The following is a 14910-nucleotide window of genomic DNA, read 5'->3' on the forward strand; positions in this document are numbered from 1 at the left end:
GTTATGATATAGATCAAATTGTAGAATAGCGATTCTTGAAAAATATCAGGACAAGTTTCTCAAATATTGTCACTGTAACAAACAGTAGAGAACTATTTCATGGTGCCACGAGCTTCATGATTTTATAAACATTGAACATTGTCATGTGATTCATGACCATGTTTCTCAAAAATTATCAAAGAGTGATGACATCACTTGTACTTAAAAACATAAAGAATGATGACATCACTTGCACTTATAAGCACAAAGAATGATGACACCACTTACACTTAAAAGCACAAAGAATGATGACACCACTTACACTTAAAAACGCAAAGAATGATGACATCACTTGTACTTAGAAGCACAAAGAATGATGACATCACTACTTCTACAACTTGTGGCAGGGTGCTAATCCAACTATTATTCACACTACCAAAAAAAACAGCTGAATTAATTAACCCTAATCTTGCCAGCTCAATGTACTTGTACATTGGCTTGATCACATAATGGTTAAGGCAGCAATATTTACAGATATAGATATACCAGGAATTTTCTATTTTGAATGTTTAATCACATGTACCGGTATTCATCAACTTTCAGTTTCATAGCTGCAACAGGAATGACTTCCTCCTTTCAAGTGTGTACTGTACTCTTTTGATTATTACCGTATTTGCTCCGTTAGTAAATTATGTAAATGATAAAGAGGTGTGTCCATGCTTGTATAACGTCATATTTCAGTAATATCATAAGATCATAATAATTTAAAATGTGAAAAAGAACCATACAGTGATGTGCATGGAAACACACACTACCAGTAACTAAACCATTCAATTTACATCCTTCCTTTACACACTTTCCAATCTGTTGACTTCCTCTACCAGTACAATAACATTTTCCAGACTTATACTTGCAAAATTATTATTATTTTGAAACTTTTATATAGCACAGTTATTCTGGAAAGTCTGATCAGAGGCACTTCACGATGATAAGAATTAAAAAATAAATCTACTTCTATTTTTACAGTAATTTATAAGTACTACAATGTACAATGAGGATATGCACATGGTTAAAACATCATTTCCAGGTAGGAAATAAACATTAAAATGTTGACATGTGAAGTAATAAATTGGTTTTGACAGTAAATTTGTTCAAAATGCATTCAATTTGCTAAACTATACAAAATAGGTAGGTATGATTTGGTAGGAAAAACATTTCAATCTAGTCTAGTCTAATCCCAGGTACATGCACGTTGTGAACATTAATACTGCCATTTCTTTTTTAGGGGGGGAGGGGTGAAATTTTAGGTATTTCCCCATTGATAAAATGCAACAATGCACAGGCCTCATTTTTAGAAAATGGTTGAAGAGTGAAAAATAGTTCTCCTAAAAGCACTGAGGTGAGTTACGAGAAAGATTTCAATGTGTTGAAAGAATAATTTTACATAATTTAAATTGAAAATTTAGTTTTATTAGTTTCCCTTAGCTAAATTCTATACGAGCGAATCAGCTGCGAGTGATTGCTCCTCTGTAAAGAAAAGGTCTGGACAAAAGGAAGAGCTCTTGTTACCAAACTTTTTCAGATCTTTTCTATTAAACAAGATTTTCAAAATGTCAGTTAGTAAATTCCTGCGCCAACAGTTCCTCACTGAATGAATGCACATTTGAATGATACACACCAATTACATTTGACATGATGCAATCATTGTACTATGACTACTTCAGATCAACCTCTGCCATCAAAGCACAATACAAAAGTATCCACCCCTACACAAACCCACTCTCCTCGGGCTAAGTTTTCTACACAATACGGATAGATAAATACCCATACAAGGTATAGTCAGCGTATTTCCTGTCCTTCACGGATGAACACACTAATTCACCTCAAGACATAACTAGTGCACATTTTGTATTTGTATGCATGCATAGAGCGGGAAATCAGTTACTGTCTAGCTGGTAAAACAATGTGTAAATCAGACTCGAATCAGACAGATGCTAGAACCTGTAGGCTTAATAAAGTTCACTAATTATTTAAGGGATATATAAGTTTATTTAACGTACTTATTTTGTTTAATTTCCTGTATCACACATATAAACAAGCAGCTGAGATAGCTCCACTGTTAGCAACACACATTTCAATTCAAGAACTGAAGATATTATTAGAAAATGAACAAATCTAAAAGAGGTCTACCTGAGGTCCCTATATGTAATAATATCAAAGCGATCAGATCTCTGGTTTTTAACAAGAGGTGGAAAATATCACTTCTACCAAAAATGACAAAAATATTCATCAAAATTTAGAGAAGTGAAGATATTATCATGAAATGAACAAATGTTTGAGAGGTTCACATGTAGTACCTATATATATAATATCAAAACAATCGAACTTGCAGTTTTCAACAAGAAGTCGAAAATATCACTCTTAAAGCTCTTAAAGGCCTGATCACCAGAATGAATTCATTCATTAAAATACAAATGTCTGTTTCACACTTGAGAAACCCTAGAAAAACTCAAAAAAGTTTTTTAATGCTGGTAAGCCCCAACACTTTCAAAAAGTCAATTCAAAGCTATTGAATTATAAAACCATGGAAACGAGAAACAGCATGACCATAGGGCTTATGTCTTAAACATGTACATATAATGCCAGTAAGAACAGCAGTACACATACACATGCCAGCGTGGTTAATAACATATTTACATCTCTCAAATCAGCGGCTATGTCCCTGCCAGTACATAATCAATGAAGTAAAACCTTCATCTGTCAGACATTATGTTGTCGCAATGCCAATGAACCTACATCTGTTTAATAGGCAATGTGTTGCCGCAATGCTCACAATGGCACAACACATTGCGCTTACCGGTAATTTTGATCTAAAAAACAACAGAATTTTCAAAGAATTTCTAAATTTCTTCATAAAGGTCTCGGAATTCTCTGTGAAAGCAATACATGTACACACTTCAATATGATTGAAAGATAGTTTTCACTTTCTTCATTTTAGTGTACAATCTTTAAAAAGCAGCGTATTAATACAGTGAATGACGGAAACCTGTAGAAATCACAAATGTTTTATAAATATCAATTTTTATATAAAATCAAAATTGCAATACAGTAAACAATAAAATTACACCAAAAATTACTAGAAGGGTATTCATCAGGGACCAGAATAAATTCCATGAAATTCACTGCGACTTCTAAGAACCAAAGGGAAATTTCGACTTCTACAAATTTCATCAAATTTACAAGTGCTGGTCGCTCATTGAAGAAAACAAAAAGGAGAGTTTTACAGTATCTATAGTACACTGAGAATGTCAGCATGCTCCAAAAGCTATTTTGATTTGTCCGTATTACCACCATAACTACTGAGCTATTTACACAGACCACGTAATTAGTGTACTTATTTTAGCAATGAACAAGGCAAGCGATATTGAATTTACATTATGTCAACAAAGTTACATGGGTCAGGGCATGTACTGACATGGCAGCAAGAAACCCACGCCATGAATGCAGTGTCAATCAAATATGGTGGAATGTGATAACGAACAAAAACAGATAGCAAGGGAATCCGAGAATTAAATGCAAATGCAATCATCTTTTATTTTAAGGTATTTTGTATTCCTCATATATTTCTTTCTATTGAAAAGATGGTCAGAAAGTATTTATTTTTTTTATTTGAATGTAATAAATATAGAAAACAAGACTAGTTATGATCGAAAAACAACTTGAACTTAAGTACAAGTATTAACAATTGTTACCATAATCCTCTCATTCAAATATAAATTTTCAGCAGGTTACCATGGCTACCATAGAATCACATACAATGCAGCTGGTTGGTTTATGCTACATGTACAAAGACAAACTCAGGAGACAGAACAAGCTGAAGACAACTATTTTGAAACAGCATACACTTTGCTTCATGAAAGCACAAATGTTTTTTTCTTTTTTCTTTCTATAAAATATTTATAAATGTTTAATGAATTTCAAATGACAGCTGAAAACATTTTGACCAATCACAATGCACACAGCGAATACGTACCGACCAATGATTGAAAGACTACTGCAAAGACTCATGGGTAATGGCCATTACTAAATGGCTTCTATCATAGACCTTAAAATACATTCCAGGTTCTATGGGTTAGGTGAATGTTTTATAAATTTCCATAACAAAAATCATGCCTTTAAGGAATGGAGTGGAACATTTTCCCCAAAAGTGTTTAATATAAAACACCCTAGCTTTCTTACTTGTCATATCAAGGCACCCTAGCTTTCTTACTTGTCATATCAAGGCACCCTAGCTTTCTTACTTGTCATATCAAGGGGACATAATATTCTCTACACCCATATTTAAATAATTTACCTTGAAATTATTTAATACAAGATGCTTCCCACTTTTAAAATTACATATATTATAAACACTTTATTTATATCTGATCTTTCTGTAATCATTTAATTTGAGATTTCCAAATGTTTCTACACAATATTCTTCATAGACTATAATATTCAATACATCTTTCACTTCCCAAATCTATTGAAAATGAGAATATTTTATATTCTGCACTGCACTTTTTCAATGTGAGACACCCTAAACTTCTCAAATGCTGAAGGGGGCCATGGATAACTAATACAGGGGTCAAAGGTGTTTTAATTTCTATGCGTGAAATTCACGCCAAGTTGTTTGTAAATGTAAATATTTTGTTTGCACTTGAAAGCAAGGGTGAATATTAAACGTAGAAATTAATACGTTTGTTGGGCGCATGTTCTTATTATTCGCGATTAAATAATGATGTTATTGGTAAAAAAAAAATGGCGAAATTTACCAATGGACATTATGTGATTCTGTTTATTTTATTTTTAAAAAACTGTGTCATTCATTTATTGTAGTATTGAAACTGCAAAATTTAAAATTCATGCATGAATTACTTTTTCATTTATTGTTACAAATGTAAATAAAACACCAGAAAGGCATATTATTAGATTGACTGGGGAACACATGTTAAAATCATGTGACTTTCATTCAAAAACCGATTATTATGTTCCCGCCCACGTATAGTTATTGAGAGACACGTCAACACATGAAATAAGCGAGGATTATACCATAGGGTTGACTCACACACAGTGACCTGAATATCACATCACATGACCCAAATATCACATCACATGACAAAGTTGTGTACAATAAAAAGGACACAGATGCATTGGAAAACACCCAGTGAGGTCAACAAGGTTAACAACCAAAATGAAAGAATCGCTACGGTACTACGCAGACATGACCTGTAATAGTTCAATAGTTGCCATTCATGTCTGTATCGGAGAGAGTTCACTGAAACTAAACCCGGGGTTAACTGATAACTGAACAGTCCACACAATTCTATTCAATAAAAGATCTCTGATCCTCCATACATTGAAGTGATATTAATACGATGAAAATGTGCAATATTATCGCACAGTCTAATTTGATTGTACGGTTATTCCAGCTATCATCAGTCAATTACGTGTGTAAATATCGACCGGATATACGATGTAACTGTAGATAACAGAGAAGACCTTGCGGCAACACAGACTTAAGCAGTGTGTACTGTATTTATTATATTAAAATTATCTACTAAGCAACATATATGTGTAGTATTAATAAATTCGTCATAATTATACATACACACACTGATTTCAGTGAGATTTTTAGTGAGATAGAGGTTGTAATACTGAAGTACATTAAATAGGTGAACTATATCCCGTAGTTATTATCAAGTATCCCATGGCATATAGCCTTTTACCTACACAGTCTCAGGTAAAAAGTCAACACTGGATAGAAAAATGTTTAACAGTGGATTGTGAAGAAAAAAACATGTCTTGATATTTAGCATGTTATTTTATCCTTATCCTTATAATTCAATATACTATTTTAGATAATCTTTATCCTCACTAATTCAAGAGGTAGCTAATCTTTATTCCCACCAATTAAAGTCGTAGCTAATTTAGCTAATCTGTATCCAAATGTAGCAGTGCATGCACGAGTGGAATAGTACTCATACATTTATCCTCTATAAATATGATAAAGTTTAAGAAAACCTCAGTGAGGTCTGCAAGATAAATAACTATCAATAAGCATTTTGGCATCTAACATCCAATTGGCTATGTGTAACTAGAATTAGGTGAAGTTACATGACCTTGACCAATAGAAAAGCGTGTTACAAAGCAGGCAGGTTTATGAACCTCATCATAATACATGTCCAAATTCCCCACGGTAGTAATATAAATCTTACCTTCATCAGTTTCTTCTAAAATCTGAACAGATTCACCAATATCAAGTGACAGACCATGTTGTACTGAATTTCCATCAAAATTGTAGATAGCTGTAATAAAAAAAAGAAACTTCCATTAAAAAATAATCAGACTCCTGGGTGTTATATTAAGTTTACTAGTTAAGAACACACCTGCCTATGTTTTGCTCTAAGTTTTATTCTCAGATTATGATCTACAGATCTAAAAGATGGATATAAAAATACAATTATCCCGTTGAGAACCAAAGTCTTTCCTTGCTCAGATTGGGCTAAATTTATTCACATTTACTGAATTTTCACTGAATTCAATCTCAATTTTAGATGAAACAGACAAAATGTGAACATTGATTCTATTTTTGAATAAATAAAAATTAAAATTTTCGCAAAATTTTTTCTCGAATACTGTAGTGCAGACTAAAAATGGAACTATTTTGTGGGAGGTGCCTAAAATTAACTTTGACGCACATACATGTAGGGTTATACAGAATAATTATATAGATCAAATATAGATTGATTGGAAATATTGAATAAAATAATAAAGATCAAAGAGATTTCAAAAATAATACTGCCAAGTAAATCAACAAACCTTATGTATAAGGCTTGGAGTATTTAACTTTGAAATTTATTCAGATATTGTAGAATACTTTATTTTCATTTGGAAATTATTTTCGCTATTTTCGCTGAAGGCATGATTCAGTGAAAATAAAATCCAGCGAATATACTTTTTTTCCTATATTTCACATTCAACTCATCAAAAATCAGTGAAAATAAATTCCATAAAGAACGCCCAAAAAGCCTTTTCAGCGAAAATTAATTCCAGCGAAAATAAAGTATTCCACAGTACTTTGCATGACACTGCAGGACAGTGCTTGTATTCACCGTGACAGACTATCTGTCTGAAATTCAGGAGATAAACCATAGACCTTAGGTCTAGGAATACACAAATGAGGTCATCATATGAATCACTGAGATTAAGTGATTATAAACATTCAAAATAATTAAAGCTGAAACAAAGTAGTTTATAATAAATAGTTAGCAGCATAATAATTATGGATTTATTGCTAATTATGAGAATATGTCAATTTTCTACTATAATTTATCAGACATATTTATGTCATAATTAAATTAATACCGTAAGTATTATTCATTGGAGGATTCTGATTAAAAGTTGATGTGGATATAGACTGGTTGCTTTTAATACATAAACATTCCTTATTAGCTGCCAGAGGTTTGTATACCGATGGTCGTATACAGACGTTCATGTATCAATTAAGCGCAACCATAGCAATAACTGTATAAAATACACAGTATTGTGAAAAGAATTATACACTATAAGCACATATTTTGTAGAATCATTAATTCAAAGATATAGAGTAATTTATTTGTTTTTTTTTGCATTTCTGGTAAATTTGTTTTTTTTTGCTTTCCCATGATGCACCTGTTCAAAATAGAATCAGCAATAGATACTTGGGAATTACCGGTAGTTGTAAAATACACTAAGACCAGTAATTAAGGTATTCACCACATACAATGCAGGATAACATCTCAATAATTAGGATAAATAATGATAAATAATATATCACAAAACACATTATGGGAATCAAAAACTCATTGTCAATAAATATTTGAAATGCTTAAATCATCTTGCACATAACCCAAAGAATACATTCCATAAAACCATCTTCAGACCACCACGAGGCAGGTTTTTTTTTTCTCAAGTTCAAGACTAGTCTTGTTAAATTTCAGATATCAGATGACTTTGACATTCTTGACTATATCATTCACATGGCTGACTCTACAGATGGTAACACAAACCATCATGTCCTTGTACTAGATAACAACCACAAAGGACATCTGTGAACTCACTCATCACTCAATTAAAACCAGCGGTATTAAGTAAATGTTTTGTATTTAAAGTTAGTGTAAGAAACCCAATAATAAAACCTAAACAGACTAAACAATGGGATTCAGACTGTAGTAATGTATGATGACAAGACCTACATGGCGACTTTAATAAAACAGAATTAGAGTTTAATTGTTAACATATTTGCATACACTGTCCATGTGTTGATATCTGAGAGGGTTCCATGTGCAGTGTCAAATCTGTGTATAGGGGGGTGGGTGTGGGTGGGGGGGTTTTGTTGTCATTAATGGCAATAAGGCATGAGGTTTAACCTTGTGAATGTCAACTTTTGTCACTTTTTTAAGTAAACATACATGAACTTTCATCCAAGTGTGTTCTCAATGGGGAGTGATTTCTACAAAAAAATGGAACAGTTAAAAAAAAGATTTGTTGAATCAAGAAAATTTCATAAAAGTATTCGTTAACAAATTTATGGCTTGAATGCACTTGTATTAAACGTGTGTGTGTTGTTCGGATGTAATAGAGACAATATGGCACCTGCCAATGCCATACCATAGGTCATAGGTACAAGGTTCAATTAAGTCAAAACTCACTTACAAAAATTCTTGTCAGATTTATTGAAGCAGTGTTCTCTGCAGGATACAAACAGTGTGGCAGTACCACCACAGTGCTTTGCTCTACAGGCACACTGGCTTGACTCTGCCCACAGTCATTATCCCGACTACCATAGTGACATGATTGCCACTGTGCCATTGCTGACTTTTAAAATCAATTTGATAAGTACCGGTAGCTAAAAAATTGTGTGTATTTTTAGCACTTTTGAAGCAGTAAAAGTTTTGTAACAATAATTTTGTGCAATGTGTAATTGAGTAGGTTATTTGTCACAATTTTTGTTATGAAAATTAATATGCAAATAATATGCAAATGTATGCAATATACTAGTAGTATAAACATTTTTATAGCTAGTTGGTGATGGTTTGAATTTTTTGGAAGATCAGTGATTTTAATAAAGGAATATTAACTAAGTTCATTCGGACTAAAATGCAGAAAAGTATTGCGCCGATGTCATAGTGGCAACATACCAGTGGTGAAATGATTAAAGACCATGCTGTTAATGCCAGGGATTGTACCAAATATCAGCGGAGAATATCTTTGAACAGAAAAAATATGGCTATCCTCTAAAAATAAAATACCCGATATCCCGGTAGTTATCAAGTCATCACAAACATATCAAGATTGTTTTACAAGTGATTACTGGTACTTAATCTCTAAGCTAATGTGATCTGATCTAATCTGATCCAATTTTGATTGACATATCAATTTTGTCATCCTACTTTCTAACAGCACAACAGCCTAAGGTATTAAACTAGGAAGTGAAATCCAAAACGGAAAATTAATTTGCACCACATCAGAGTGAAATCCACTACTGGTACTTCTAAAAACAAATATAAACCATTAACCTGATTCGTTTACTACCAATGGGCTTATAATTAACTGAGTAGTCTGGCCAATCAACTCTCGCCATGTGTTAGACAAAGAACCCTACTGAGACATGTAAATATCACTATAATCTATATTTCTAATTAACAGATGGAAGTGATTTGCTGATGTCAGTTTGGAAAAGTTAAAGGCTTACAGACCATCAGTAAAAAAATTTCAGAATACAATTTGGCATTTCTTCTTTACTTTGGAGAATGAATGGAGATACTGTACAAAGCAATAGTACAGTGTTACATGAACATTATAAGATTTGTATGAGGAGTTAGCGAAAGTCCCTACGAACATTGCAATATACTGTAAAATGACTAATTTTCACTGGGTTTAAATTTCGCTGATTTTCCATTTCAGGTATATTCAGTGGGTTTTAAATTCACGGTTTTATCATATAGATAATGTGTTCTATGCTAAATTTTACATATTCACTGGGTTTTAATTTAGCCCGTTTTTCCAGTCAGCGAAATAAGCAAAATTAAAACCCAGTGAATAATTAACCCTTTTACAGTAGCAAAAGACTTTCTTATCAGCACTATCAAATGACCTGATGTTATAAAAACGATTTGCTACATTTTGTGACAATCGTGCTATTTGATTTTGCCTTAATTAATTTTTGTTTACGTATGTAATAAAGTTGTTGTCCGTTTTCATATTGCGCCATTGTTTTGATTATACAAAGGAAGTTGTAAATTATCCTTAAAAATCTTATTTGCAGTGGCTTCAACCATCTGGCGGAAGTTGATGGGGTTATTGGAATATTGATAAGAACTTTCCCAGGAAAGTTACAGGTTACCCATAGGAATCTTGTTTGCAGTCGCTGTAATAGTATACGTGGTACTCGCAAGTATTTACCAGAAAGGTGTACTTTGCAGTGGTCTTCGCTTTATACATAAGTTATTTCACTATTTCTGATGGAGCAGTTATAAAGAAAATCCATCGACATAAAGAAAACCCAGTTAAGATTATTTTTGCCAGTTAAATGACTTGTGCATAAACTCTGCTGATTTCAGCAAGACTAGTAAATTCCAACTAAAAATAAAGTAATTCACAGTGCATGCTGTGCACGATTGGGCTCTGAAATTATAATCAAGTTAGAATTTGAAAAATTATATCTAACGTCTACGGGGTAGGTATCATATGGATGCTACTTTATTGATGCAGCTCTACATGCATGGTGATACTCACACGGTGGTACTCCCATGATGCATTTCAGGATATCTATTTCAACAGTATCAATAATGGCATCATTACATATACTGTAAAAGGATTAATTATTCACTGGGTTTTAATTTAATTTTGGCTGACTGGAAAATGTGCTAAATATGTAAAATTTAGCTTAGAAAACATTATCTAAATGATAAAACCGTGAATTTAAAACCCACTGAATATGCCTGAAATGGTAAATCAGCGAAATTTAAACCCAGTGAAAATTAGTCATTTTACAGTAGGTGCTGTGTTTTCTCTTTTAGTAGTGCCAGCGCTTACTCAAATGACAGAGGTGTGTCTATGGTCAAATCATATTTTAATGAAACCATACAATAAATGCAATTTTGAGTTGATGTACACTTTCAATACGCTTATAATTCAGCAAATACAGTAGTCATGTGTGAAAAACAGGAAGCTGACCTTTCTATTGTGAATAACCTGTTCACTTTCTTTTTCTTCAACTCTTCTTGGAGCCAACGGACAAAATTTGAGTCTGTTTTCAGTTTCTACTAAAAAAATGTTGGCTACATTCTGAAGGAAAGTGCGCGGGACTGTTTTGTGATGAAAAAAGGGAACTAGTGATGAAAAGGTTAACATGTCGGAGAGGAATGCACCATGGGAGAACTGTGATACACACAGGGGTTTATGTATTAAAGTGATGATACCTTGAGCCCAGAAATAATTCTTAGCTAAATTTTAAGTCAGTCTGGAGTTTGAACATCCAATAAGTCAAAGGCCTAATCTGTCAATTTTGAACCTTGCTTTAAATTAAGTTCATACTTGTCCCTATTTCTGAAAACCCTTGCCAGAAGGTGTTTCACAATATTGAGCTGTTGTTAATGGATCTGTTGATATAGGCACTGAGAGACTGATTGAGAGGGGATAAGTGGGAGGGGCAGCCAAAATGTTTCCATCAACAGAAAGTGTTAGAATAAACACTAGCTTCAGATAAATATATATCCTGTGATACAAGTAGGTCACTTAATATCAGAAGGAAGCAGTTAATGACCACCCAGGCCCAACAACAACCTTCATCAGATTTCACCCCTGCAAGGCAAGCATCCCGCAAGCTTATACATGTAGATACAAATAACAGGATTATAACTAAGCCCAATTTTATCGAATTATCCTCATAGACCACCAGCCATGTTTTTTTTTGTGTTTTTTTTTAAATATCACCCGATTATATTATTTATTAGGATGCAAGTCCTTTTTTTGAACTGTTGAAAATAATGTCAGAAGCATGCAAGGCATTTTTTTTTCAAGAGTTTTGAAGATATCTAAAAAAGAGTTGCTGTACATTTTTTGTTTCAACTTCAGGTATGTAATTGTGAATTGATCGTGTTCATACGCAGGATGGCACCACAGGCAGATACATGAGAAGTGCATGACCGGGTGCAGCTATTTGTGAATTATAAAAGAAACCCTGGAAGCATGCCATGAAAAGATCAAAAAATGATCAAAGAGTTGTGTTGTTAATAAGTTACAGGAAATAACCTGGAATGCCAATTGATTAACTACCAAAAGCGGTTTTACTGCTGGTTGTTATTGACCTTTGACCTTTTATTTCCAATGCCGACTAAAATAATAACCATACATAATTATTATGACCTATTATTAGCAACAAATTGTGGAATCAGAACGGCATGCCGCTGTGAGGTTCAACCGCAATAAGTGACTTGTTTTAATACAAAATAATTCCTGCGATGTCGTGGTACAATTATTTTAGACTTCAGAAGTTATAATAATTGTGAGGTCTTAGGAGAATTGCATCATTCTTTATTCGACAGACAGTTACATGACAGGATGTTGCAGGAAAAACAATGCCATTTTTAGATCTATTGCTAGAAATAATACTTTTTTTTTCATATTTTTTCAATGATCTCAGAAAGATACTAGTATACTGTAAATGCATTAATTATTCACTGGGTTTTAATTTCGCTATTTTTGTTTATAAGTAAAACTCACTAAATAAAATTCATGTAAACAAGTCAAATATGCTCAAAATAGTAATATAATGAAATTAATTGCCAGTGAAAACAAATGGTTTTACAGTATATCTTAGAAATGCACATGTCTGCGCAAATTCATTGCCACATCACTTAACAAAACAGATAACAACGTCAGCAATAAAAGCTTGAAAAAAAAAAATCTAAAATTAGTTTGTCCACAATTTTATTACAGATGCATGCAGCTCTACTTATATTCAATTGTATACAAAATTGTTTTTTAGTCGTGCTTATCTGTCTCGCAAGAAATGCAGATTGTGTGTTCCTAAGTTTACACGCATTAATATTTAAATGAGAAATAACTCAAGAATATATCATGATTTCAGGTACCAGGATATGTGACCTGTACGAGTGGTGAATGACTTTACAAACAAGCAAACAAAGCTTAGCAATATATAGACGCTGTGGAGTAAACACAAAACAGGTATTTCCATGATATGAACGTAGTGACCTCACCTCCAATGAACTCACCACAACATTTAATTACAAAAAAGGGTAATAATTTCAAAAGTTTACGTAATGACAACTAAGTCACATGATACAGTATGCGTGACTTGCATAAATTATTTACTTCCTCCTTTGGTGAGTGACACAGTGACTGACGATAAAATTTGAATGGTCAAAAAATAAAGTCTTTGTTATTCTGACATGGTGTTGTGCAGATAAGCAGAGTAGTCGAGAAGACTATCAGAATTAAGTGAAGTTCTTGGATTGGAAAAGTCTTTCAACATGTACAGATTATAAAAGCGATAAGACTTGAAGCACTAATAAATTAAATATGCTTCTCCAACTCAATTCTGAGACTATTACCTCACACAGTGCTCAGTAATGATTGTGGTATTTGAAACAGGAAGGAAATCAGTAGCTAAATAATATAAATATGTGAACTTTCATAATAACATACTTGAAAAGGAAAACCAAAACCAATTAAAAAAACATCACATTAATTTTCATGCGTTTTTTAAAGTGAAATTTAAAATAAAAATTATATTGAAGTAAAATGTCTTGTTGCAAACTACATCCGAAGAAGTTATAGTATTTATGTGATGTACGTTTTAATAATTTTATTTTGAGAAAAATTCCGTTTTTAAAGAAAATTACACCTCTCACGTTTTTTTAAAAGCAAAATACCCCCCCCCCCCATTAAAATCACAGTCAAAGTATAAAAACAGTCTATTCAAGTTAAGAAGGTTGTAAAACATATTGAGAGTAGAAAATAATGCTAATAAGAATATCAAGACTACATGTCTTGATACGTTATTCTAGAAAAATACCTACGTTATACGTTATTCTAGAAAAATACCTGGTCTAACAGAGTTGCAAGAGAGGAAATGGGAGGGAACTTGGACATCAAGAATAAATACAAACAACACGGCGACAGTACAGTATAATTTGGCTGAAAGCAAATTGCAGAAATACGTCCCAAGGCACTACTATTACAACTATATTAGAAAACATGTTTACCTATATTATAACTGAACTAGCACACTAATTTACGTTAATATCATGGACACGTACAGCCGATGATCAGTTTTGTTTTGGCTGATGGTCGACCAGCGATAGAAAAGTTGAAATCAACAACTGACATACCGACAATTTTTTCAAAACTTATAAACATTGATTTAAAAACTTGCCACCCCCACTTACCAACTCCGAACTTCTTGTCAGTTGTCGCTCGCCACATGGTAAGCACAATTCACGGTAATCCCAGTGCTGGAGGGAGGGAAAAGGGTAAACAACGATGGCCCCTCACGCTGTGATCCAGGCCCACGCCTGCGCCATATTGCATAGCCTTATATCGAAAAATCAGGTGGTCCGGCTCATTCCATTATTTAGGTAGGGGAAGTGTAACTAATTTAACGTTTACAGAAACATGAGCTCATGTGATTGCCATCTCAAAACGACTAGGCGATATAGGACATCTTTAATATTTGGAGAAACAGTTTTTTTAACCTAAAAATGTGTATTGCTAATTAAAATAAGAAACTAGAAAAATAAAGATTATTAATTTCAACCCCTGGTTATAATAATAGTCGAACCAAGAACCCATAGATCAATGAAGTTTATTATAATATCTAATTTT

At 33.0% G+C, this 14910-nt stretch overlaps 1 protein-coding gene across 3 annotated transcripts in view; it reads right to left on the reverse strand.

The window, feature by feature from the left end:
• LOC102805534 (dedicator of cytokinesis protein 3-like) overlaps window positions 1–14638 on the reverse strand; it is a 63619-nt gene extending 48981 nt beyond the window's left edge. For all 3 annotated transcript variants that reach the window (XM_085496895.1, XM_085496894.1, XM_085496893.1), the window contains exons 1-2: window positions 14475–14638; window positions 6237–6326 (exon numbers count right to left, since the gene is read on the reverse strand). In XM_085496895.1, coding sequence (XP_085353021.1) covers window positions 6237–6326; window positions 14475–14511 — 127 coding nt within the window. In that variant the 5' untranslated portion in view covers window positions 14512–14638. The remainder of the gene's footprint in view (window positions 1–6236; window positions 6327–14474) is intronic.
• Window positions 14639–14910: the final 272 nt, after the last annotated feature.

Source organism: Saccoglossus kowalevskii, chromosome 3, assembly GCF_978046115.1.
Source record: "Saccoglossus kowalevskii chromosome 3, keSacKowa6.1, whole genome shotgun sequence".
NCBI lineage: Eukaryota > Metazoa > Hemichordata > Enteropneusta > Harrimaniidae > Saccoglossus > Saccoglossus kowalevskii.